This window comes from Coloeus monedula, assembly GCF_965178545.1.
Source record: "Coloeus monedula genome assembly, chromosome: 1".
Taxonomy (NCBI): domain Eukaryota; kingdom Metazoa; phylum Chordata; class Aves; order Passeriformes; family Corvidae; genus Coloeus; species Coloeus monedula.
This window is the reverse complement of record NC_138781.1, coordinates 20,327,241-20,353,161: the sequence shown is the minus strand read 5'-3', so window position 1 is coordinate 20,353,161 and position 25,921 is coordinate 20,327,241. Positions and strand designations below refer to the sequence as shown.

The 25,921-nt window shown below is 37.5% G+C and overlaps 1 protein-coding gene across 1 annotated transcript in view; it reads left to right on the top strand.

Moving 5' to 3' along the window:
- LOC309572684 (macrophage mannose receptor 1-like) overlaps window positions 1-25,921 on the top strand; it is a gene marked incomplete at its 5' end in the record, with an annotated part of 32,626 nt that overhangs the window by 4,939 nt on the left and 1,766 nt on the right. The window contains 25 exons of the mRNA XM_082281121.1: window positions 81-239; window positions 1,118-1,231; window positions 1,708-1,842; window positions 2,831-3,013; window positions 3,582-3,739; window positions 4,391-4,504; window positions 4,839-4,954; window positions 5,253-5,401; window positions 9,094-9,293; window positions 9,953-10,080; window positions 10,717-10,804; window positions 12,007-12,151; window positions 13,166-13,201; window positions 13,317-13,492; window positions 14,005-14,072; window positions 15,641-15,741; window positions 16,744-16,880; window positions 17,886-18,000; window positions 18,500-18,696; window positions 19,905-19,995; window positions 21,382-21,614; window positions 22,438-22,603; window positions 23,688-23,840; window positions 24,276-24,392; window positions 24,580-24,741. Of these exons, the coding sequence (XP_082137247.1) occupies window positions 81-239; window positions 1,118-1,231; window positions 1,708-1,842; window positions 2,831-3,013; window positions 3,582-3,739; window positions 4,391-4,504; window positions 4,839-4,954; window positions 5,253-5,401; window positions 9,094-9,293; window positions 9,953-10,080; window positions 10,717-10,804; window positions 12,007-12,151; window positions 13,166-13,201; window positions 13,317-13,492; window positions 14,005-14,072; window positions 15,641-15,741; window positions 16,744-16,880; window positions 17,886-18,000; window positions 18,500-18,696; window positions 19,905-19,995; window positions 21,382-21,614; window positions 22,438-22,603; window positions 23,688-23,840; window positions 24,276-24,392; window positions 24,580-24,741 (3,441 nt within the window). The remainder of the gene's footprint in view (window positions 1-80; window positions 240-1,117; window positions 1,232-1,707; window positions 1,843-2,830; window positions 3,014-3,581; window positions 3,740-4,390; window positions 4,505-4,838; window positions 4,955-5,252; window positions 5,402-9,093; window positions 9,294-9,952; window positions 10,081-10,716; window positions 10,805-12,006; window positions 12,152-13,165; window positions 13,202-13,316; window positions 13,493-14,004; window positions 14,073-15,640; window positions 15,742-16,743; window positions 16,881-17,885; window positions 18,001-18,499; window positions 18,697-19,904; window positions 19,996-21,381; window positions 21,615-22,437; window positions 22,604-23,687; window positions 23,841-24,275; window positions 24,393-24,579; window positions 24,742-25,921) is intronic.

Genomic DNA, 25,921 nt, shown 5'->3' with positions numbered 1-25,921 from the left:
TGCCACACAGAACAAGAACTGCAATTCAGTTTTCTGCTGGCAAGTTTCTGTGACCTCTGTTGTAATTATTTTCTTCACAGACACAGACAGCACCTGGACTACAGATCTGTCAACAAATGTTCACTACCAGATAAACTTTGACTCAGCTCTCACGTGGCACCAGGCCAGGAGGAGCTGTCAGCAGCAAAATGCAGAATTATTGAGTATCACAGACATTCATGAACAAACATACCTTAAAGGTAAGGCAGTAAAGCAAACCCTGGGTTACATTCAGGATCTATTCAGGCCGTCATAACAGCTAGGGATTATTTAGTATGAATTTGGCCATTACCTTTGGACCTAAATATGTGTGGGTAAGAAAACAAAATATTTTAGAATTTTTAAATTCATATCAAAATTGCTGTCAAATTTACATAGAATTCAAAGTATTCCAGCATCCTGCAAGTGTCACGGTTTGACTTTATGTTTACAAACCTGAGTTTATATTAAAACACCATTGATTTTTTTTTTTTTTTTTTAATGGGGGAAAAAATCCTGAAAAGTAAATGAAAGTTTTACTTTTGGTAAAAAGGAAAGTTTTAAAAAAAATTGGGAAAAAAATTTTCTTTATGCCAAAAGAAAGATGTGTTTTGTTTCAAATGCAGTTTTGACAGCTGTTTTTTTCATTCACTTGGCAAACTGAAAAATATCAACTTTACTCATCCATGTATAGCTGAGGGAATGATATGGAAGAAATATTTATTTTTCATTTTAGGGATTAATTTAACTTCCAACAGATTTATTATCATTGTTTATTCTTACACTTTACCAATATTTCTTTCTAAATGTACAGAATTTAGCCTATTCTGCAGAAACAGTTTTATTTTGGATATAATCTGTGGATATAATCTGTGCCTATTTTTCATTAGTTGATAAAATAAAACAGGGAGTTTCTGTTTGTTTACCTTTTTAGAGTATTCAAAGCTTTGGTATATTTCAATTTGTCAGGTATCTCAGTATCTACAAATATTTGCAGTTAGATATTTAGGAATTGCAAGTCTTCCTAGAGACACTGTTAGTGACCATTGCTAATACAAAAGTGATTTATAAAATAATTTATTTTCTTTTTGTAACTTAGAATTAACAGAAGGTACAGATTCTGCACTTTGGATTGGACTCAACAGACTAGACTTGACTAGTGGATGGGAATGGACTGGAGGCAGCCCTTTCCAGTACTTAAACTGGGCTCCAGGTAGATGTGACTGTGTTTGATTCTGTATTTCTAAAGAGAAAATATACATACCTCAAATACTGCTGTAAATTTCATTATCAGAGAGATATTCCATAAGTATTTTAGCTTTTCTTCCTTTAGCTTTACAAAAATCTTTTTTTCTATAGCAATAAAAGACAGAAACCTTCAATGTATTGCAAAAATATTTTAGCTGTGAAAGCAACACTCCCTGTCCCAAAAACATTCAGTCTTCCATTTCTTGACTAGCAACTAAAGTATGAGTTTACAGGTTTGTATCTACTTACCTAACTTACACACTACATTTCATACAGACATTTCCCCTACTAGAGACCTACCTTAGCTCTTGACAAAGCTGGGAAAGACATGACCTCCATCACTTCATCCAGGAGTGGTCTCTCATGTGCATTTTAGACCTCAGAGCTCTGTTTGTCTTTCAGAAAAGTTAATTTTTTTTTTAATCTGTACTTTTCCCAAAGGAAGCCCCTCTCCAGAATCTGGAAAGCTCTGTGCAGTTTTGAATCCTGAAACAAAAGCTAAATGGCAAAATTGGGAATGTGATCAGAAACTTGGCTATATTTGTAAGAAAAGGAACTTTCCTTTGGTTCCGTCAGGTACGTTGATATATGTTGATAATTAAAGTAGGAACTGTTATCTGAACCACTCAGCATATTGACAAGGACGAACAGAAGAATTAGAAATAGAAATGATTTCTTGTTTCTCTGGTTTCTTTTTACAACTATTGAAACCTTTCTAGTCTGATCTCCTGTTCCACAACATACAGAATGAAACAGATAAAAGCAAAAAAAGTCCAACTAGTCCCTCCTGTCCATGTTTCAGCAGCTATGTCTCCCCTTTAAGTACACACACTGCTAACCATCAAAAGGGAGAACGATCCAAAAATTATTTTTCAGAAGAGGGACATCAGTAAAAATAAGCCCAAGAAAGAAAGATGGAGAACTTAGTGTGGTTCTAAGTCATTCTCCAGGACTTGTGGTCAACCAGCACCCAGATTAGTAAATTCAGGGTCTCTGCAGAAGAGGTGGAAGATCAAGACTGTGAATGATCGACACAGTGAAGTGAGAAAAGATATTTTAAGTGTATGAAGATTTCCCTGTTGGTGTATCTCTATGCATTCTTCTAGCTATAAATCTGTCTTATGACTGTTACTCTATCAATATACTTAATCCTTTAAAAATTCATAAACCTTCTATGTTAGCTGCAGATAATGTCTGATTTCTCCTATTTGACAAATAAATACTAGGTGATACAGAAGCTGATAAAATTAATAAATTACAAAATTAATACATGCAATTAATACATTATGAAATCAATGTATTTGTTCCAGACATTTGACTGATCTTAGACTTTGTATTAGATATTATTTTAATTGAAAAAGTTTCCTTTTCCAAGTTAAAAATTGCCTGATTTAGAATCACATTTTTGTTTACTACATTTTGTGTTCATCATTTCCTTATGATGAGAATTTCAAAAGAAAATTCTTAGTTTTGAACTTTTGCACAGATTAACTGGAAATATTTTCAATGTCACGTCCCTTGCACGGCAACTGAACTCCTCTAAAGCCTTGGTACGTGTTCCTAGGTGACACTGGGCCTGTAACTTGCCCAGATGGATGGGTGCCATATGTAGATCACTGCTATAAGATCTTCAGGGACAGCAAAGGATGGGAAGGAGCTTTGACCTCTTGTCAGAAGGAAGGGAGTCACTTGGCCAGCATCCAAAGCCTTGAGGAGCACAGCTTTGTGGTGTCGGAGCTTGGGTACAGTGAGTATTTCCAGGGGGTCTCTTGCCATTGTCTGTGTGGAAAACCAGACATCTGAATTGAAAGTTCCTGCTGAGTTCTGGATGTTGTCAAAACTCTGATTTTACTTATTGCCAAAATAATTGATTTAGGACTGGGGGGCTGGGCTTAGGGGCTTTCTCATTTTTTTCATTTTGTTAAAAGAAGCTTAAAAAATTCACGCTTCAAGTTACACAAAACCAGTATTTTAAAATTTGACTGGTGCAATGGAACTAAAAAGTAACTACTCAGAGTTCTATCATAAAATCATGGTGTATCAGCATTAGGCTGGTAATTCACACCCACTCTTATGAGGAAGAAGAGCAAAATTTTTTCATTTGGTGCAAAAATTTCCTTACAGCCTAATTTTCCAAAGCATACAGTCTTTATTTTAATATCTATATGAAAATATTAATTTATGAAATGATCATAAAACACACTAAATAATTTTATGCTTCATAAATTTGTGAAAGGAGTTACATATCCAAAGCTTGATGGTGCTGTGAAAAGGGGGCTTGCCATAAGAGGTCTAATCTCTGTTTCCATCTTTAGAGCCAACAGACAAGCTGTGGATTGGGCTGAATGACCGTAAGGTTCAAATGTATTTTGAATGGAGTGATGGTACCCCAGTGACATACACAAAATGGCACCTGGGAGAGCCATCCACCACAAACAACAGGCCAGAAGATTGTGTCCTGATCAAAGGCCAGGTGACATTACTCAATACATACTGTATTTCCATGTTGAAACTAACTATTTAATCAAAGAATAAAATGCTCTGTTATTTCAGCAAATGGCTAAGGCCAGAAAAATGGAGGTTGGGAAAAGAAAGAGACTGAATGTGACCTTTAAATAAAAAGAAAGCATTACTGCAACACTGTTGAAATTTTCTCTTTAAGCACATCTGAAAGTCACAAATGAAATTATTAGGGCTATGAAACAGGTCTCTGAAGGTATTTTGAGTACATTCTCTCCTTTTCCTCTGGTAGTAATGATGGCATATGCGGATCTCTGATTCCTGCTGGCTCTTTTTTGCCTGCTCATTTGCCATCCTATAGCACAACTGCCTGTGAAGGGCCCTGCTCGACAGGTCAGGGAGCAGCTCCATGTACCCTTCTCCCTTCTTACCACTGCCAGCTGTGGCTGTGCTGCTATAACCAAGTCTACTCGTTCACTGAATGTGGGAAGATTTGGTTTTGTTATCATGCAGGATAACATGATTGGCTAAGGAAAAAAAATTCCATTTCAAAGTAAAAGGAGAAAGAAAATTAATCATTTTCATTATAAAGAAAGACATTATTTATCTTCTTTAGATCATTCGTCTTTAATTTCTTTTTATTTCAAACTTTTTCCTGACACAGAATGGCTATTGGGCTGACCATGTCTGTGAGAAGAAGATTGGCTACATTTGTAAAAGAAAAGCTACATCACAAATAGCTGGAGAAAAAGAAATTACTGAGGCAGGTTGCAAAAAAGTAAGTATGTGAGAAAGGAACGTCAGCTCCTCAGATGAAATAAGTACATTGTCTGAGAATCAATTAGAATTATTTGAATTATTTGTATTATTTACATGGAAGGGTTTTTGTTTTTATTTAATATTAAGTTTCTCTCTCTCTCAGCTACTCTAAAATATAGAAAACCATTGACAGAAACCGCTTAGAAGGGATCTGTAATTTCACTGCAAAAAGTTTCTAATTCATAATATTCATGATCACTAGGCTTCATTCATTTTGAAATGGAATCCTTCACTAAATACATGATATCACAATTATTTAAAATTTGTATGGAAATCCTAAAACCATGTTACAGGGCTGGAGAAGATATGGAAACTACTGCTATTTTATTGGACATGTTCCAGCAATATTTTCAGAAGCAAACACCACTTGTGAAGGAGAAGAAGGTTACTTAGCCACAGTTGAAAGTAGGTATGATAATGACTTTTTCTTGGCTTTTAAATAGCTGAAGATTGTATCCCATGAAATATTCCTAGAAAAGCTAACACAACACCAAACAGCAAAGTGTTTAAGTAACAGATGAGGTCTTTAGTTGAATAACAAAAAAGTATTTTTTTTGTTGTTTATATGGAGTCAGAATCCTGTGGTAAGGTCTTCTCCCCCAGCTTGAAGCAGGGAATAGGAGAAAAAATTTCGTCATCACATTAGACAAGTAGGATTTGGGTAAATGTCTTTGTTTTAATTTGCATCTCTATCATCCCTTTTACAGATATGAACAAGCCTATCTGACCAGCCTTGTTGGGCTGAGGCCTGAAAAATATTTCTGGCTTGGCCTCTCTGATCTGCAGGATCAAGGCACTTTCAGCTGGGCCAATGGTGAAGCTGTCTCTTTCACACACTGGGATGCAGGAATGCCTGGTAGGTGCTGTGATGGGAGATGGTGGGTGCTCTGAAATTGTGGTCCCTATTTGGGTTTGCTTGGTCAATATCCTCTGAATTTTATGTTTTAAACTTTTGGTATATTCTACAAGCCCTGGCAGTTTTCAAATCCTGTATTTTAATTTCAAAGGGAAAAGTTTGAACTGAAATTTTATATTAGGACATCTGGTATATTTATCCATAAGATTAACTTTTTCCTCATCTTCACAGGGAGATAACAGGAGTTACAAACAGGTCCTGAGACTATTTCATACTTGTCCCTCTATTGAAAAAGTTAGCCTGAGAGAAGAGTTTAAAACAGAGCAACTGTAATATAGATTTTAAGTTAGAATTACAAACTCAAAGTATCAAAAATTACTGTGCCACTATTATTTTTTATGCGTGATACTAAGAAAACTGCATTCATGGGCTCATACTGTACAGAAGCACAGAAAACAAGATTTCATAATGCCATGAGGAAATCTGCTCTCCCTGAGATATACTATGCTCCTCATAGTGATCATTTGTCTGAAAACTTTATTGAAAACCTCCAGTGAGGCTATGAAATACAAAATAAAAATAATAAAAAATTACAAAAGACAAAGACTAGTAAAACCTTAGCAAATGCCATAAGAAGAAAGCTTGCCAGGGAGTCTGTGGTGCCAGCAGATGATCAGAGCATGAAGAAAGCACTCAGAGGTCATGTTAAGGAATCTTCCTTAACATCCAGGTGCCACTCTGGAGTCACACTCACACCACATGAGCTGGGACCAAGGTCCCTTCCCAGCTACACCCCCCACACTCACACAGTCAGACAAGGTTTCCTCAGCAGCTTGAACCCACGTTTCCCCAGATTTTTTGATCCCTAAAATAATTCGATCATGGTGCAATAATAAAACAATAGCTTGAGCTGGGTGCCTCCAAGGAGGGTCCATGAACAAAGGAAACCCTGGGGTTTTTTACCCTTACAGTCTACATGCACTAAGACTAGGTCCTTGGCTCTGTCTGTGTCTTTGGGTGTCCGCTCACCTGGCTGAGCCACTGGTGCCTGTGCCCTTTGCTATGCAAAGTATCAGTGCCAGTTCACAGCCCTCTGCCTTGGCTCCCACCACCCACAGCTCAATCTCTAGCTGGCACTGCAGCTTGCAAACCAAACTACCTGCAGCAAATGCATTCCTCAACAGTCAGGCTGGAACAGTAAAGAAAAATCTGTTTCCTTGCATCTGTGTTCACTGAGAAGAAAATGGACTTTTGTGCTGGAAAGCTTTGTGAGGGTATCTATTGTGGAAGAATCTATTTCAAGAGTAAATATCAAGAAAATAGACTATGGAGTAAATTGATGGCATGAAGTCAGGACTAAGCATGGCTGCAAAAGTATCCAGGAGCTGTTAAGGTTACATGAAGTGAACTCTTCTCTTTAACGTGTAACTTCCTCCTAAAGCTGCCTTGACATCTAAGCTTTGCAAAAAGACAAATTTGGTGCCAACATTTAAAATGGTTCCAGGGAGATAGGGGAAATATAGATGAATGAGTCATTACTAAATTAGCTGAATCTCTAATAAAGAAGATATAGTGGGAAAGATATATAAAATCACTTCTGGAAAGGGAGGTTATGCTTATAGATCTCCCAGAGCTCCCCACAGAAGGCAAAAGCATATGAATGAGGGAATTCTATTAAGTGTGGTCTATCTCAATTACCGAAAGACTTTCAGCTAATCTGACCTAACACAGAAAAGCTCTTACACAAATAAAAGTATTGATCAAAAGCCACTGAATGGAAGGTGAATTTTTTATTAGGGGGGCTATTTTTTACTGGGGAGCTGTGTCCCATAATGACCTGTTCCAGAGCCCATGCTGTTGAATATATTTGCAGACTATCTGGAAAAGGAGAAATAGTGAGATGACAAAATTTGCTGATTGTCATACATGAAATCCCTATTTGTGCTTGGTCTTTGCATATTAAGTGCTTTAAATAATTAATTTTGAGTTAATTATTTTTAAATTGAATGTTACAATTAACCCATCAGCCCAGGTACAAAAATCCAGTTCCATTATCAGTGTTTCTATTTGTTTAAAGTTTATTAATAGAGTTGCACCCTTCCCAGTTAAAATTTTCCCAGTTAAAAATCACAAACTTGCCCCTTTTCAAGCTACAAACCACTGGTACACAATAAGAGTTACCTTTCCTGTGTTTACTGTATACTTTTACAAGTGTTCTGAGGTGTGTTGGATGTATTTTAATACTTTTTGTAGGTGTTTCACTTGCATTTTGATTCCAAGGCCAAAACCCCCCCACCCAGTCTTAATAGCCAGCAGCTATTTCTAGCTACAGAGCCATTACTCTGCAGGCAAGTTCATGGCAACCTGAATACCTGAATTTTAATGAAGGTATTTTATTCCCTTATCTTTAACTGATACCACCCCCCCCTTGACAACGATGAGCCATTGGTGGACAGAGATGATCCATCAAAGGGAAAGCACCAATCGCCTTGGACCGAAGGGGCGGGCTGTGGGCGGATTGGGGGCGGAGCAAAAACTATAAAAAAGACGAAGCCGAGAGGCGGGCTCTCTTCTCTCTTCCCCTCTTGCTCTCTCCAGACTAGCTGTGGGAGACGTCGGTGCTGGGCATTAAAAGCCTTACCCCTTTTAAGGGGCTTTTAGTAATTTTTTTAAGTCAACCCAGCACTGCAAGTTTTTTTCTCTACCTGAGGTCTAGTGCTGTCTCAGCCAGAAGATCTCAAATCCCTGCACTCCTGGGGCATACCATCTACCGAGCCATAGGATCCCAAATTTTTATATTTTTCTGATTTCTGTAATTTTTCAATTTTTTCTGTTTTCAATAAATTAATCTTTTTAAGAGTTGTCTCATTTCTCACACTGATGGTAGTAAATTATTTTTGGTAGCAAAGATGTGCCTGTGAGAAAACTCAGGATGGTATCAGGAGAATAAGTGACTGAGCATGATCAGTAAAACAGCAGGTGAACTTTGATGCAGGTAAAGGATGTTCTTAGGAAAAACCATGTCTTGAATTGTCATAAAATGATGGATTTATAGCTGATAATTTCATTTCTGTTCTTGGCATGATGGTAAACAGGTCCATTAAAACATCAGGTCTGTGCCAAACAAAAAAAAAACCCCAAAATGTTAAAAATACTTAGAAAATTAAGAAAGAGCACAAATAATCCATTGAATAATCCCATTTTGTGCATTTGACTGCATCTTGTGGGATGTAGGCAGCTCTGTTTCCTCTGAGAGAACCATCTAAAATTACAGCAAACATCATGGGATAAGTTTTGGGCTGAAACTGTCTGGGTTTGCACGCCTGCCCTCGTATGCACCAGTGGGGTTGTTTCCATCTATGTGAAAAAATACTATTGACCAAGGTAATGCTGTCTCATGTAAAACAGGCTTAACATAAATAGGAATGAGATTCTCACTTGAAAACACAAGATTTCACTTTAAGAAACTCTCACCCTACTTTCTACCCAGAAAATTAATTATGCAGGACATTCAAAAACAAAGGAAAAATAAAGTAAGATTCTAATTGGATCATGACCTCCTCAAACAGAAAATACTACTCTGCCTGTATGAAAAACACCTAAAATATAAATTTGCTGTTCAAATGTTATTGCAGGGCAAAAAGTGAGTGATTTAAATCCAGCATGGTTTTTTTGGTTTTTTTTCTCATAAGGAAATAAACCAGGATGTGTAGCCATGAGAACTGGGACTGCAGCTGGATTATGGGATGTTCTTGACTGTGAGATAAAGCAAAAATATATTTGCAAGCAATGGGCAAAGGGTGCAACAGTTCCACCTATTCCAACTACTGCTCTGGTCCCTGCATGTCCTGAAGGTTGGGTATCAAACAACCATAGAAGTTCCTGTTTTAAAGTAAGTGCCTAAATAGTTAAAAGAAGCAGCTTGGTCTGGGGTAAGAAAATAAACAAGGAAAAAAAAAAAAGGAACTGACATCTTCATTTTGCAATATCTGAGATTGGAATAGAGCAAAGAACAAAACCCCAAAAATTCTTCTCAGGAAATTATCCATGAGAGGGGATAAACTAAGGAGGAAAGATGAGGTTGAAGGGAGGGAAGGGAAGGGAGGGGAGAAGGGCACAGGAAAGAAAATGAGGAAGTTTGTACTCCAGGGGTTGAATGAACTGGAGCAGGAAATGGAAGAAGAGGAACATAAACATCAAGGCCCCAGAAAAACATAAAGAAAAGAGAAAAAAAGAAAAACCAGAAACAACTTCATGTTGAAATATTAAAAGGAAAATGTCAAAATTCTGTATTAAACAGCAGAAGCAGCAAAGCTGGTTTGTTGGTGCTGCTCTTTATGTCTGTTGTGCAAAGATGTAGTATTTGTCTGAGATGTGTGAGAGTTCAGGGAACAAACAGGGAAACAGTGAAGTATAGTCTCCAGCAGCACAATTCCTAAGGGTGGGCCTTGCTAAAATACGCACACTACCCCACAAAATAAAGGATAAAAAATCACATTCTTTAATTATTGTAACATGTATATAATATGTTTTAAAATAATTTCTCCATAGTGTTTTTGCAGATCAAAAATTAGAAAGAAATCATGGTTTGAAGCTCTAGATTTTTGCAGACAAATAGGAGGGGATCTTGTCGCCATTAACACTAAGGAGGAGATACCATTACTAAACCAAGCAATGAGGTTGGTATTTGATGTGTGTTTATCTTACCAGATCTAAAAGACTTTTCATATGAGCTATTATGAATGATCTTACATGATTTCTGAAAAGCATGGATTCCTCAAAAGTGAAAAGACCTGTGATATTCCGAAATTTATCTATTCAGTAGAACAGCAACACCTGTTTTTAACATTTTCATGGAAAAAAAAGAGTGACGTGTGTTGAGAAAAATTTTAAAAAACCTCCACCAGTACCATGATTACTAGATACAATTTAGAAACACATGAGATTAGTGGTATTTCTACAAGGGTAGAAAACATGATCAATGTATCTACTGTTGAAGTAGATATGTATCTATCCTGCAGTGGTCAGTGCTGAAACCACTTTTTGAATCTGTGAAGGTTTTCCCTAAGTAAATAGTACATTAGGGAAATACATGATCAATACTACTAATAAGCGTGATAACTAAGCTATTGACACTGAACCACAGAAATATTACACATTTCTATGAAGAACATATGTATGCACTTCACCGAAGGTAATAGGGAAATTTGCAACTTCACTGCTTTTACAATGTGCTCTAGAAAGTTCAACAATGTATTTCTGGATGTTTTTTGTGTTGATGTTTACACACTGCTCTGTCCTGTAAATTCTTTTAGTGACACTAGCTGTATGTTTGAAAGATTTTGGCTTGGTATATTTTCCTTGAATCCAGATGAAGGATTTTCCTGGAGTGATGGCTCTCCAGTGAGTATTTTAATTTTTCATCATATTTGTTTGCTTAAGATACTTTGGCATTTGTACATATACTTTCTGGCTTTTTACAGTTATCCTCATCAAGAAAACATGGATCCTGCAAACTAATCTGTGATCCATCTGCTAATCTGTATTGTCATGATTAATATCATAGCTAAACTTTTGAATGCATGGAAATTCTCTGTATCTCATCAGAATCTGTAGCTTTTTGTGTAATTTTTTTTCTCTTCCAATAAGATAATATTTACACCTAATGTCAAAACATAAAAATTCATTATACTGCATCATGTATCCTGTCTCAGTAGCCATAAACTTCTTAAGAGCTAATCAAACAGCAAGCATATTTCCCAGTATACTCCTGCATCCCCCAGTAAGTGTGGTCATAAAATTTTAATTTATTTATTTCCTTGAATTTATCCAGTCATCTCTTGAGCCCATGCAAATATCTACAGCTGTGAAAAACATTTCTGTGGGATCTACTTTTATTACCCTCCATTTACTACTACTCCCTATTCTTTCATGTTTTTTTTAACACAAGAAAGGACCTCTTCCCTTATCTTATTCACATAACTTTCCATAAAAGTTTCAGAAGGTGTCATTACCAAGAATTCTTGACAATAATAAGTAGGTTGCACCGCATGGGTCTCCCTTTCCATTTGGATGTCAGTTTCATCAGAGGTGACTCCTCTAGATTTGCAGGACATGACTTCCCTCCCAAAAGTCACACTCCCATCCTCATTAACCACGGGGAAGGGAAGAAGGGAATGAGGAATTGATGCATGATATGGTCGCTGCCACCAGACAGATGTCAGACAATGTAATTTTGAACCAGGTCAGACATGGAGTGAAAAGTAGCCTGTCTGCACATGATTAGCACGAGTGATACGTGGGTAAAATTCATAGCTAGGTGAAGTTCATTAGAAACAGTCCATTCACCTGTTTCTCTTCTGTCTGTGTCTATGGCTTAGGGCACAAGCAAGAGGAAAAGCCCTCTGTGGCAAGACAGCCATGTCTGAACACTGACATCATTGCCCCACTCTGAAATCCTTACACCTATTGCTTTCCCTGCATTTCCAACTCTTTTTAGCTAAAACCAGGATTTCTGAGACAAAAGCAATTAATTTATGTTCTCTAATGGAAAGTACAGCTACTGAAACAGATGAAAAGGGTAACAAAGATGATTTCTTCTATAGGTTAGGTACACAAACTGGGGTGATAGTCCGAGGAATTCAGGACAACGCAAGTTTTGTGGCTCACTCAATGGTGCAAGTCTTTCTGGACTGTGGTCTCTTTCAGTCTGTCAAGAACAGCATAACTGGGTTTGCCAAATAAAACAAGGTAGATTTCTTCTTCTCTTTTCACAAGAAAATTAAAAAACTTTAATAAGTAGTTGCTTTCTAAGTTAAGTTGCTGGAGAAAGAGACAAAATTTTGAAGAACTACTTTTTCCAAATGGAGGTCAAGAGTACTGAGAAACTTATTATAGGCTGAGATTTTTCAATTATGGATGATAAGAATAAATAGATTTATTTGACATAAATTAGGGTGTATAAATAATCCATATATTTTCAAGATTACAAAATTTTTTAATATTAAGAATCTTTTGCTTTTATTTTTGTAATGTTGGAGGTAAGGATTTGTAAGGGTGTGTATTTTATTTCTTACAATACTGGTTTTTATGTTAACACAGGCGAAGCCAAAAATCAGGTATATCTTTGTCAGATTTGTTGGTACTTCAAGTTTTCCTGTAGAATTATTCAGGATTCAACTGCTTTTGAAAAAGCAATGATTCACAGCAGTGCCATTTCTTTTTCTATCCCAACCAGAAATAACTCAGTCAGTACAGGTGTATATATACATATACACATACATAGAGTTGTATTTCCATTTGCTTACGGATATTACTCAGAGAGTTTTTTAATAGATCTAAAATAAATCTAGTGGAAATTTTCTCCCTTTTGATGAACATACCCCCAGGTGAATTATGGAATGTCTACTGATGGATCAGTAAAGGAGCTGTATGCCAAAGTTTAAAGTGTTTCAGATAAATCTACTGTGACTTACTGGCTGGAAGAGCAATTTTCCCTTGCCTTGCTCTGTGCAGGAATGTGATTCAGCTAAAGCTATGGCTTTTGCTGATGTGAAGCACTGCTTATGATACAAAGTTAAAGTAGATGACCTTGCATATTGAACCATGTGAAGCTGAACTGTGTGGCTAAGCCCACTTTCTAGTCAATAGCCAAAGGGATGGAGAATCCTGCTCTGCTCCTCACTCTTCTTGCAGTCAGTCACAAGCTACATCATAAAGCGCTCTACAGAGATGCATCATGCCTCCTATTTTCTTCTTTTGCAGGAGCCTCATTAAAACCTGTACCAATTGACACATATGGTAGGTCTTTGAATACATTCTTATTATTCATAATTTTTTCCTAAAATTGTTATTCTAAAATAAGTTTTTGTGTTCTACACATACAGAATTTAAGGCTACCTTATTTATCTTCCAGAATATAAAACCACTGCGGATGGATGGCTCATATATAAAGATAAACTCTACTATATCAGCAATGAACAGGTCTCCATGGAAAAAGCCCAAGAGATTTGCAGGAAGAATTCTGCAGACCTAGCTGTTGTTAATAGTAACAGTGAGAGAAGGTTCCTAAAGAGAGTATTAAAAGAAAATGTAAGAATCATTGTAAATAGACAGCCTAAAGTAGAAATGATTTTGACAATCTGCTTGCAAAACTTGAGTTGTCTCAGGAGAGCCATCAGCATTTTCACTAATGAAATATCCCCCAATGCGCCCTTTGATCCCATGGGATTGAACCTCTCCTGCTCCGTGCCAGCTGTGCTGATGGAGTTGACGGGAGGGGCAATGTGGGAAGGTACCAACTCTCTTGGGAAGCAGCTGGTCTTTAAGGGAGAATGAAAAGGAGTACCAGTTTTTGACTCTAAATCTGCTTCTTTTCTACTCCATCCCAAGGGCCTTCAGCGCTGCAGGACGGCTCTGATGTCCCAGATAAAAACCTGACTTCTGTGCCTGGGCATATAAATACATTGCTGTGCTTAAGTGCAAGCAGGTGCTTTACTGCTGTGGACTTAGTGGCTGCTCTGTGAACCCAATCAATGGTGTATCAATTTCTGCTTGTTTCAAAGATTTATGTTTTAAATTAAAATTATGTCTTTCTGCCTTAGGAGAGCTTTGGGAGTAGGCCAACAGGATACTTCATTGGTCTAAGAGTGAGCCTTGATAAAACGTTCAGGTAAGTTAAGATGATCAGTGCAGCTCTTAACATGTAGAAACAAATTCAATACTTTATGTAGTTGGAGGTACTGAATATGTTCTCTTCAAGGTCTGAAGGCTGTTCCACATACCGTGTACAGAACAGAGTGTGATAGTACTAGAATATTTTAAAGTCCAATAGTTTTCCCCAAAAATAAATAGTAAAAGAATATGTTTTCCTTGAGTAAGCACTTAGCCAAATAAAGACTTGGCAGATCTACTCTCCATACACACTTTCTCAAGTTTCTTTCAGAGATTTGCCCCATAAATTGGAGTGATGCTCCACCATGCTGAATTTTATACCTATAAACATAAACACACACACTTAAAACATGCCCTATATCACAGGGTTTGTCTTTCTAATGCTTTTTATCTATATAAAATACCTTCAGAGGGGTTCTCCAGAATTAGGAAGACACAGGTAATGAGTACAAAAGGCAGTCTCTGCAAACTCCTGTTCCAGGAGAAAAGTCAGCAGAAATTCACAGTACAGAAACATTAACAAGTATTCTGAAAAGACCAACACACAAATCAACTCAAAACTAAACTAAGAGATACTGAAGAGCGTGATACACTGCTTACCTTCCTACCTGCTAGTTAGGACGTGTCTGGGAGGTGAAAAAAGGTGCTTCTGAGGTTGATCTGGAAAAGGTTAGAGGAGATTTGAATTTAACCTTTCTATTTTAATGCCACTGTTAAATGCATGTAAATCATTTACCTTGAGAAGGACAGAAGAGGAGTGGGGAGAGACAAGTTGATAATGACTGAGCCAGGAGATGATTCTAACCATCTCATTTAGGAGAAAAATTAGGGACATAGAGCATTCCATGGGTCCAGTGAGAATCTCCTTTATTTAGATCAGTTGTATCAGCAGCAGCAAGAGATAGAGAGTGGTGATTTTTTTTCCCACTTCAGGTTTACTGACCTAAATTCTGAAATACTGATTAAAATGTGGAGACAACCTCTTTTTCCTTCAATAGCAATATATGAAAGTAAAAAGCATGTATACATGGAAAAAAAAATTCAGTTTTGGTACTTCAGGAAGGATGGTTTTAAACCTGACAGAATGTCCTCTAGTTTAGACAAAAATAGACCACCCTTCATAGAGCAGGGTAAAACCCACAGCAAAGTACTTTCATTCTTGTTTTCATCTGTGAAAACATCAGGAGTTCTCAGAGAAGCATAATATTAGCTAGAAATACAATAGTTATTGTAATAAGATAAAATTTTAATATTGTTCTCTGTATTATGTATTATGACTAACTGATTTTGATTTCTCTTATTAATTGTCGTCAAACCAATCTTGGCCATTAACCAAAAAATATGCTTGGTATTTTCTTTTTCTGTTTTGCAACCAGAAATATTTTACAGAATATACTTCAAATTAGAATAATCAAGTAAAGAATGGAAAATCTCAGACAGACCCTCCTGTTATAGGCAGTTCTCATTAATTCTCATAGACATTCTTAACTGTGAGGTGTTCATTAAGACTATCATGTCACAACTGAAGGTATTAATTAATAACTACTTATATATCTCTTCTTTAAGCTGGATGGATGGAACTCCAGTAACCTATGTGGCCTGGGCTCCTAATGAACCAAACTTTGCAAATAATGAGGAAAATTGTGTGGTAATGCTATCAGAGCATGGTAAGTAGCAATGTAAAACTATTAGATTTTATCTGTCTCTGCTTGAATTGTAACCAATGCTGTCAAACTGCTGCTGCCAACTGTCACACAATCTTTGGTAGCTGTTTTCTGCAGTTTCTTTCCAATGACAAACCTATGCAATGCTGTAACTCTTCCCAGTCATGGGACCACCAACCATGGAAGTGCCTGTGTCCTTGGAATGGGGAGATTTCAGTACCATGTGTAATTTAAAAAGCAGATGTTTTTTTCTGGATTTCTAAGATTGATATTGCACCTTTTTACAGGGCTTTTCACTACTTCTTTCAGTAAAAAGTTGAATGGTCTGTCTTCTCTCCCATGAACTTAAGAAAACATTTATAGCAGCTACAGGAAATGGGATTTGAAGGCACAAGTCAATGAGGAAAGAAAAAAAATACATCTAATGTCCTAAGACATGTTTATAAGTACACTGAAATGCAAATTTCTTGCAAATCCTAGAGCTCTATTTCCTCTTGGCTCTATTTCTGTAACTTAACTGAGGCTAATGGGAATTTAGTATATATGTACTGATCTCTCAATTTACGTTTTACAAAGAATTCATGCAGTATGTTTGAACACTGTATTGTGTCATTAGATTGATCTAGTATTTCCTATCTCATCCATTTCTGATCCATTTTCTTTCAAATTTGTTTACTGGTGTGTTTCCCCTGCTGCCTGCAATTTGATGGTGCCAGAGCTCAAAAAAGCCATAATCAGGTTTGTTTTAAACCAAAACACAGACGCTGTGGAGAGAGCCCTGAACGAGGAGCAAATGGGTCAGGGAGCTCAAATTAACTACAAGGGGCTACAGTGGTGTTACTATTGGAGTTTATTTGAAGGTGCCGTGGTTATTTTGCCTTCAGATCAAGCTACAGCCTGAAATACAAACCAGAAAAAATTGTGTTCATTAAAAAAAAATTGATAAATTATTATTACAAATACTATAACATCTCAACTTGTTTATTTTTTTTAAATTATTTTTAGGCTTGTGGAATGATGTAAACTGTGGTTCTGCCAATAAATTTGTATGTGAAAAACATAACAGTTCTGTTCCTTCAACATTTGCTTCTCCATTGCCTCCCAGAGGATGCCCAGAAAGTTGGATGTTTTTTAACAACAAGGTATGTCAACAAATATCTTCAGTAAATTGTGTTAAGCAGAAGAACTGAAAAGAAAATCCTGAAAACCTCACTTTTTTACGAATATAAAGTAAATCTGGACAGTAATTACTTAGTCAAAATGTGCAGGCTGCATGGCTGAGCTTTTTTTGAGCTGACTATAGACATTTAACTTTGCAGAGAAATACAATAAAAGTAGATGTGTGCTGAATACATTTCAGAGAGCATAGTTTGTGCAGGCTTAAAATACACTTACTGTTTAAGAAAACCTCTCCTCCTCTCTTCATGTATATTATTTTATTTAGAAATGCAAATTTTTAATGGTCAATCTTGTAAAATATTAGAAATATTAGAAAGAATATATTTGAGCAATTACTTTGGCTTGTACGGGCTTCACAAAGCTTTGAGTTCAGAAAGATGATGCCAAACTACAATCGTTTTGAGTACAGCTTTGCATTCAGACACAGTCTGGAAATCCTCATTGCTGTAACAGAAGAGTTTGTACCAATCTGGAGTTGAAGCTCCATCCCCCAAAGGTTATTTTGTCTACTTTATGTACACTGCACTGTTATTGTATCCTCAGAATGTTAGGTCAATGTGCCAAAGGATATTTCATACCTTTGGCAGGATGAGCAGTTGTAATCACAGTCATTGGAAGCAAGACAAAGCACACTGGAGATTATTCCCAGCAGATGTGTCACCCAAAGCCACATTTTCTTTCGATTATTGCAGGAAGAAGGCAGATGAAAATGTGAGCAGTGATTATGTACTTAACCTCATTCCATTCAGTTTATTTGATACCAGACTCCTGGATTACACCTTGTGCAATGGGGGGGATAAGTGTATGCCTGGGTAGACATACACACTTTCTACTCTTGAGCTCTGTCACTTATTCTAGCCCTGATTTCTTTTTCTGCAGAAAAGTATATCTTAGAGATAATTGGTATTATTCACATACAATAGTTCCAGTCTTTCCTAGTTTGAAAAAAGTGTTTGATTTGTTTCCAGTGTTTCAAAGTATTTGCTTCCAATGTAACAAGAAATCTCACGTGGCATTCTGCACGAGATGTTTGTTTCAAGTTGGGAGGAAACCTGGCTTCTATACCAAATGAACAAGTGCAAGGTATGTATATGGACTCTACTGAAAGAAAAAAAATCTTAATCTCTCATTAAAGAAACTGCTATACTCTCCAATATAGAATATGTGATTAACTGATGAAAACTGCTTATTAGCCAGGTCAGTCCATGGTTTATTTTAACTCAAGTGCAAGGCAGTAGCTAAAATTATTACACATAAGAAATAAATTTTGTTTCTAGTTCTTTCAGTTGCTTTGTTTTCATGAAACTTCCAGTCTGCTTTGAGTGTGGTTGCACAGATCTCTCACACTGACAGAAATCTGTATTTTTGGTCTCTCTCACTGGCAATAGGATTTGCTAAAACTCTGTGTGTGCGTACACAGTGGGTAAGGGATGCTCATTTAAACAGTTATCAGCAGATGGGCTCTGTAGTGGAGAATGTTATCCTTTTATTGTGGCCCCCACTCTTTTTCACTTTTCCCCTCTTTTGAGCAAGTCATGTCATGATGAGCTTTCCTTAATGAGAAATCTTTGCTTCCCTCCAGCTTTTCTCTTCTATCACTTGAAGTATGCCACAACTAATGTTTGGATTGGGATGAACGATATAAACCAAGAGTCCACATTTCTTTGGACAGATGGAAGCACTGTTTCCTACACCAACTGGCTTCATGGTGCACCAGAAAAGAAACAAAGCTACTTTGACTTTTATGAGTATGAAACATTGACAGATGATGCTCTGGAGGTACAGGAAATTTAAGTAACCTGTGTATCTTGGGCAGCTAGATGATCTTCCTGAAAGAAAAGTTACAGCAGCAATAATAGGATCCTGAAACAAGTCCTTTTGTAAGCAGAATGGGGTTTAGCAAATTATCTGATAATGATTCCAAATATACCCAGATGTTTGGCAAAGGTTCTGTAGAAGAAGGATTTTGTGCCTTCCATCTGAACTATTGCAAAAGACCAGTTCCGTAAAAGAAGCTTGGAGAAGCTTATATCAGTTCCTTCCCAAACTGCAATAATGCAAATACTAAAGTTGTAACACCAAACAGAGGAGGGTATGATAAACCAAAACTAAGGCTCTTGATGCAACAGTAATTTGTTTGTGTATATGTCCCACTCCAGGCTAATGTGTTCCACACTGCTTCACTTATTTCTGATGGTACAAATTGGTACCACCAATGAAATTACTATTTCTCTGCTGAAACTCAATCTCTTTTCCAAAGATGGTAATTTCTGAGGAAATTATTGGCAGTTAGTCACCCAAGATTTTTAACATCTACCATCACTTAACTTGCTGATGACTATAACTTCTTTGAATCAGCATAAAGGAGAATCTTGGATGAAGTGCTGAAAGACTGTCATGGCCAGTCTTGAAATCAGGGAAGTCATGAAGGAAATATTGGAGCAATCAAACATAAGGAAGTAAACAGAAAATGTTTTGTTGCTAGGGGCATCTGATAATGATAACTTGATAATGACTATAAAAAACCCAGCAAAGAGTGTCTGCTTTCTGCAAGAGAGTCTTGCAGACAGACTAGGGCAGACCAGTGCTTTTAATAATAGTTCTTATATTGTTTTTCTCATTGATGAAAATGTTTTGAAGCAGATCTACATAACTGTAAATCAGAACTGAGAAGATTAATTATAGGTACTTTAGTCATTTCTACAGTCATTAAAGGGTTCTCAATAAAGCTGGTAAAATTGGTTTTAATTGACTTCTTTCAGACCTTAACTGGCACCAGTGGAAGCGTGGTTCAAATTTACAGGGTTACTAATAAATACCAGGTCAAGCTGCTTGGCAGAAACCTAGGAAATTTGAACTAATTACACAGGTGTTCAACGAGCTCCTCTCCTCTCTGCCATCAGGCCTGCACTAGCAGTACAGGAGCTTCAGCTCACCACCTCCTCACTGCCTTTTGTAATGGCTGTGCCTCTTCTCCTCTCCTTCAGACAGACTGTGTCTTCATCATGAAGTCAGATGGGAAGTGGAGAGATGATAGCTGTGACAACAAAAGAGGCTACGTGTGCCAGATGAATTCACGTGAGCTCTGTTCAACCCAGTCTCCTAAAGAGAAAGAGTATCTTGGCTAGATAAGCTGAATATATAAACTGAAATTATTTCTTCCTGCTTTGAGTCTCATTCTGAGTCTCTCAGGCTTTCAGAGCTCCCTCAGTGTTAAGCCAGTGCTATGTTTAAAGTATAATTTGTTTCACAGAAATTGCTGAAGAGGAAGGAACCACTATCTTAAATGGGGTTTCGTACCTAATCATAATAATACTCGAGAATAATAAATGAAAATGAATTTCTTCTCAGCAAAGTAGGAGGAGTTTAGGCATCCTGTTTAAGTGCAGTATCAATCATGTTCTTGCAGTGATCTTCCCATTCTCCTGGATATCTCTGAGCAGAGCATTTAATCCTCTCACAGTGTTTTTACTGAATGCCATGATGTCAATCAGAATGTACAGCTTCTTGGATGTGTCTCTATTGTAGAAGAATATTGTTATTTTTTACACCAAAATAAGTGATAAATAATGACTCTTCTCCTGTAGAATTATAATTATACAAATCCCAGCTGCCCAACCACATAACAGGAGTAGAGAAGGCAAAGCACAGATAACAAAACCATTTTGCCTCAGCTTTATTAAAGTAAAAATTATTCCCTGACCCCTCACTTCAGTCAGGGCCTGCAGCCTGTTCTCTCTCAGCACAGCTAACTTGCTTGTAAGAAGACCCCTCCCTGCAAAGCAAACATATAGTTTTGTGGAGGCATTTTTAATTTGCTTTATCCCAGTTCCAGCTCTTCTGAATACATTTACAATCTCAAGGATGGAAATACACAGTGCCTGACTCAAACATGCAGGCAGCATTCTGGCAGCCCTTACTAACGGGCCAACAGCTTGGAGTCAACAGCAAGTGGTGATCAATTAACATCAGGTATCAAAGTCTCAGGTTGAGACTACAGATTACAACAGTTAATGCCTTAAATGACTTGTCCTAAGTCCTATCCACCACATTTACCTGAAATAAATGTATACTCAGATGTTTGGATTTAGTAAAATAATTTATAGCACAGAATCTGAAATATCCAATTTAGGCGTCTTAGTCTGGACCAGTCATTTCTATAGCAAGTATACTCTATTTCAGGACATCCAGGATTTCACTCAGCTTTTATATTAGCATACTTGCTCCATGTTTTGAAAGTTATTTTTGGTGGGGTTTTTTGGGTTTGGGGTTTTGGGCGGTTTTATTTGGGTTTTTTGTGTTTTTGTTTGGTTTGGTTTTGGTTTTTGTTGTTTTGTTTTGTTCATGAGCTTAGAAAAAGATTTTGACTTATTGACTAGGACCTTTTTGACCAATCTTTTATAGCTTCCATACTAGAGATGAGCAATATGTTGTAAATTCATGCATTCAGTTTTTCCTCCACAGTGCCTTCACAGCCTGAAGTACCATCCACAAATCCAGCCTCTGGCTTTACTCATTATGGTGGCAGTAGCTATTCAATCATTTCATCTGAAATGCAATGGAAAGAGGCCAGAAAAAATTGTCAAGACAAATCTGCAGAACTTGCCAGCATTGCAGATGCCTATATCCATTCATTCTTGTGGATCCAGATGCTGACATATGGAAAACCAGTATGGATTGGTCTTAATGGCAATATGGTAAGTGCTGGATGGACAGGAGGTGCAGGTGCTCAGGGAGCTCTCCTGTTTCAGCAGTCCTCTGGATGGCCAGTTTATAACAGCAGAACAACTCTTTTCTGTAGGGCTTCACTGTGTAAATGCACAAAAATCTAGGGGTCCTAGATTCAGTTGAGGATTTTCATCCACCAAATGGAGTGAAGAATAACAGAAAAGGTTATGCAAGAAGCAAAAGATGAAAGTAGGAAGTACTGGAAACAGTAAAAGAAGTCAAACTGCAGGCTGAGAGTCACAAGCCAGAAAGTACAGCTGTCATGAAGTGACTGTTGGCCATCTGAAAGTCAAATGCCCTGCTGTACTGGGGGATACTTAGAGCTATTATTATATTAATAGAAGTTACTATGAGCATTAGGGAGATATTTCAAGATTTAAGCTGTTTAATGCTTAATGTCAAGTAATCTTTATGCACAAATAGCTCCCAATTTTAATTTAAATAAAGCAGAGCGGAGGGGACAAATTCTCTGTAATTGCTCCTCTTGATATGGGATTTACTAAATGACCTAAGATGGCCTCATCTGACTTTCTCCTCACCATGTTGTAGAAGTTTGTTACTTCAGAAAAACCCTCCGAAAAGCAACGCAGTGTTGAACACTGTTCATGTGTGGCTCTTGTGTTAATTCAAATTGCCCAGTGACATTGCTTAGAACAGGCTTAAAAACATGGCTTTTTTTCCTGAGGAAATCAAATAGGCATATGATTATATTTACTTCATATTTATGTGACAGAACTTTTCATGTAAAAAAAAAAAATTAAAAATCTATTAGCAGAATTTCTTTGTTTTCAGACTGGTGGCTATTACAAATGGACCAATAACTGGAAAACCAGATACACAAAATGGGCAGCAGGGGAACCAAAGGAGAACAGTGCTTGTGTTTACCTCGATCTTGATGGTACTTGGAAAACAGCATCTTGCAATGAAAGCTACTTTTCAGTTTGCATGATATCAGATGGTAAGCAAAGGCATGTAACAATTTCAAAGATGCATCCCTAATCCTATGAGTCTGCCTAATCCCAGAGACTTTGCTCTAGCTTGGGCTACCCCTGCAGAGGCCTATGCTTGAGGGTAGCACCTACCTCCCTGCACAAGGTGGATGTTTGCTATTGGATGGTGTATGAATTTAGGCACAGGAAAGGCTCTTCTGCAAATCCATCTGGCTGCACTGCTTCCATGGTAAAACCGTTTCCATGTGATGAAGCTCTATCTTCAAGGTATATCTTACTCTTTACAAGACATACCCATAAATCACATGAGTCTGTGTGTAATATAAGTAGGTGCTGGGATTGTGCACTGACTGTATGAACTTCAACTGAGGAAGCTCATACACAAGTGTCACTGAGCCAAAATACAGGCAAGAGTTTCACTTCCATCCACTATTGCTAGAGCTACAACTGTAAGAGCTTTGGAAATATAAATGATACTTTAACTCTTTGCAGATACATGCAGAGGCATGTTTGCATCTAGATTTTGTAGAATCGTGCTGTTTTCCCTCCTTTATGTTTTAAGGCTGCAAACATTTGGTCTGCTTATGCAGTGCAAGAACCACAGATCCATCGAAGTGAATTGGAGCTGCGCCCACGATCAGAAACAGAGTCTAATTTGGCAGAGGCATGCTACATTGATGGCTTTTTTTTCTAAAAAGTGACAACATGAAGAGACCGGGCAGCCAGACAACATGAGACTGTGGAATTAATGATTCATTAGCCTACAACAGCTTTCTGTGTTGTGATAATGCAGATTTGAGATTTGTACCAACCCTCAGGATTTGCTTTCCTCACAGTACTTCAAGGCAGTTAGTTAGATGTTGCAGGATGCAATTTGATTCCTTGTCCTAAGAAATGAGATTTGAGAAATAAGATGTTTCACGCTTTTGACTGCTTAGCTTTCCCTGCTCTCTGGGTTGGGGGAATGTGGGAATAATGTCCAGATAAATAAAGCTGGGTGAGAGAAATCCCACACATAACATTATACACATAACATAGAATCATAGATGACTCATAATGCAATACCCATTTCATACCATATGGCTTCTTTAGAGATAGCTCCTACTGACCCTGCTGAGCTGTCTGGAGACTGTCCTGAAGCAGATGAACTCCAAGCTTGGACCCCCTACCACGATCACTGCTACTACTTTGAAGCATCAGCTGAGAGAACCTGGGCGCTGGCCTCCCTTGAGTGTGCTCGCTTAGGTGAGAGCCTTCATTATCAACTAACAAGATTTGTGCCAAGGTTTATACAAAACTCACATAAAAATGTAAAAATAATGTTTTTTTAAAAATTTAGAAATATTTTTCTACCTAATAAGCTGTTCTAAGGCTGGCACAATGAAAATAAGCTGACAAGAGTGACTTTGTGCAGTGTTCTGTCCTCTCAGTTCTGCAGCTTCCCTGTGTATGGAGTTGCCCATCAGCTCTTGGCTTCTGGGATACTGTCCTGGGGGCAGTAGTGGGGAGCCACAGCCTCTAAGTACCTCCAGGTCACTGTCTTCTGCAACCAGCAATGGAGAGACCAACAGAGCAGCATTAATACTGCCAGAAGCTCTTTTTTGCACAGACTAGAAAGAGGAGGTCATTACAATTGTTCCTCCTGTAGGTTATGGTTATTTGCTCATTAATGCCTTTCAGGAGCTACCTTGGTTTCAGTAGAAAGCATGGATGAATCTCACTTTCTGACCCATAAAATTCAACCACTTGGAAATAAAGTAGGAGGCTTTTGGATAGGACTTTACCAAAATGTGGAAGGTATGTCTTACTTTCAAATTTTAATGGAAAAATTCTTTGCTAATATAAGAAAATTGAGGATTACTGTACTTTTACAAAAAAACATGGGTTCCTGCTGAGAAGTGGCTTACTATAGATTTTAAAAGTAAATTGCTGAGCTAAGGAGTACATTTTAATTTTTTTTCTTACTCTGCGAGTTGCTCTGTAGGCCGGTGGTTGTGGCTAGATAATGCTGTCCTGGACTTTGTTAACTGGGAGGAGAAAGAGTTCAGTGTGGAGCATCAGTGTGTTGAAATAACTGCACCATCTGGTTATTGGGACAAAAGCGATTGCTCTTCTGAAAAAGGATTTATCTGCAAAAAACCCAAAGGTAAGTCCTCAGTGTGCCAGTCCTTAGTGACAGGGTAGATCTGTTCACTAGTAACTCTTACATCCCTTCACCACAGGTCTGGAAGTAATTTCTGGCAGTTTTGTTTGGCATATCCCACTTCTCTAACCATTTGTAGTTCAGCCTGCTTTTGTAGACTGAAAGCTCTTCGCATCGCTGTCTACAGTCACATGGAAAGACAGTAACATCCTGTATAGCCTAGGTTGAGAATGAAACTTCCAGAAACTTTTGAATACCTAACACAGGCATTGATATGGCACCTGTCAAACACTTGTGCAAGGGTATGACTATTCCAAGAACTAATTATTGTGATAGTTATTATACCTTTGCAAGGAGGAGTCAGTGTGAATCATCAATCTTCCTCTTCCAGCTTGTTATTCTCAAAAATTATATGACTTCCCAACATCTCAAACTGGCTTCATATTGACCCTGATTCAACAACCTATAAGTCAGTAATGCCTCAGGGATTCTAAAAGATCACCTGTATTGCAATAATAATATGAAGAACACTTCCCTTCTAAATGAAAACCTCAAGTCACTAGAGAAGCTGTCTTACCAGCATTTCTGGAAAATTTCATGCAATACTGTAAATACCAGACTAATGCTTCAGAGGTAAAACACTACATGAAGTATTCCCAAGTGGAAATACAAAGGAAATTGTCTGAAAGAAAGCACTATCCTTTCATTCTTCTAACTTAGATATTAAAAATCAATCTTACCTAAAAAAATGGTAGGTAGTCATCGTTAAACCTTTGCACTTTCTGCTGTAGTAGCTGTGAGATCAGATTTAATTTCCCAGCTTTTGCATTGTGCATTGTTCCCAGTAAATCATGGGGAGCATCTCTGTCCTATGTTGAAAACCTCAAAAAAAGTAAAGGCTGTCTGCATAGCTAGTTTTAAGATTCTATTATTTGAATGACAAGTTAAAATAACTCGATTTCAATGCTAAAGGCATCTCAAGACATGATAGGCGGTAAAAAAATAACTGAAAATTTGGAGTTAGCATTTACTCATTTTCCAAGTAGTCTTTAATTAGAAAATAGCCCTGAAGTGCAACCAAGAAACAGTCATCTCCCATGCACTGTTAATTTCTGTGCTGAAATCAGCACACACCCATGGCAGTAAATCAGTTAATCCCTACTAAAGATTTATTAAAAACATC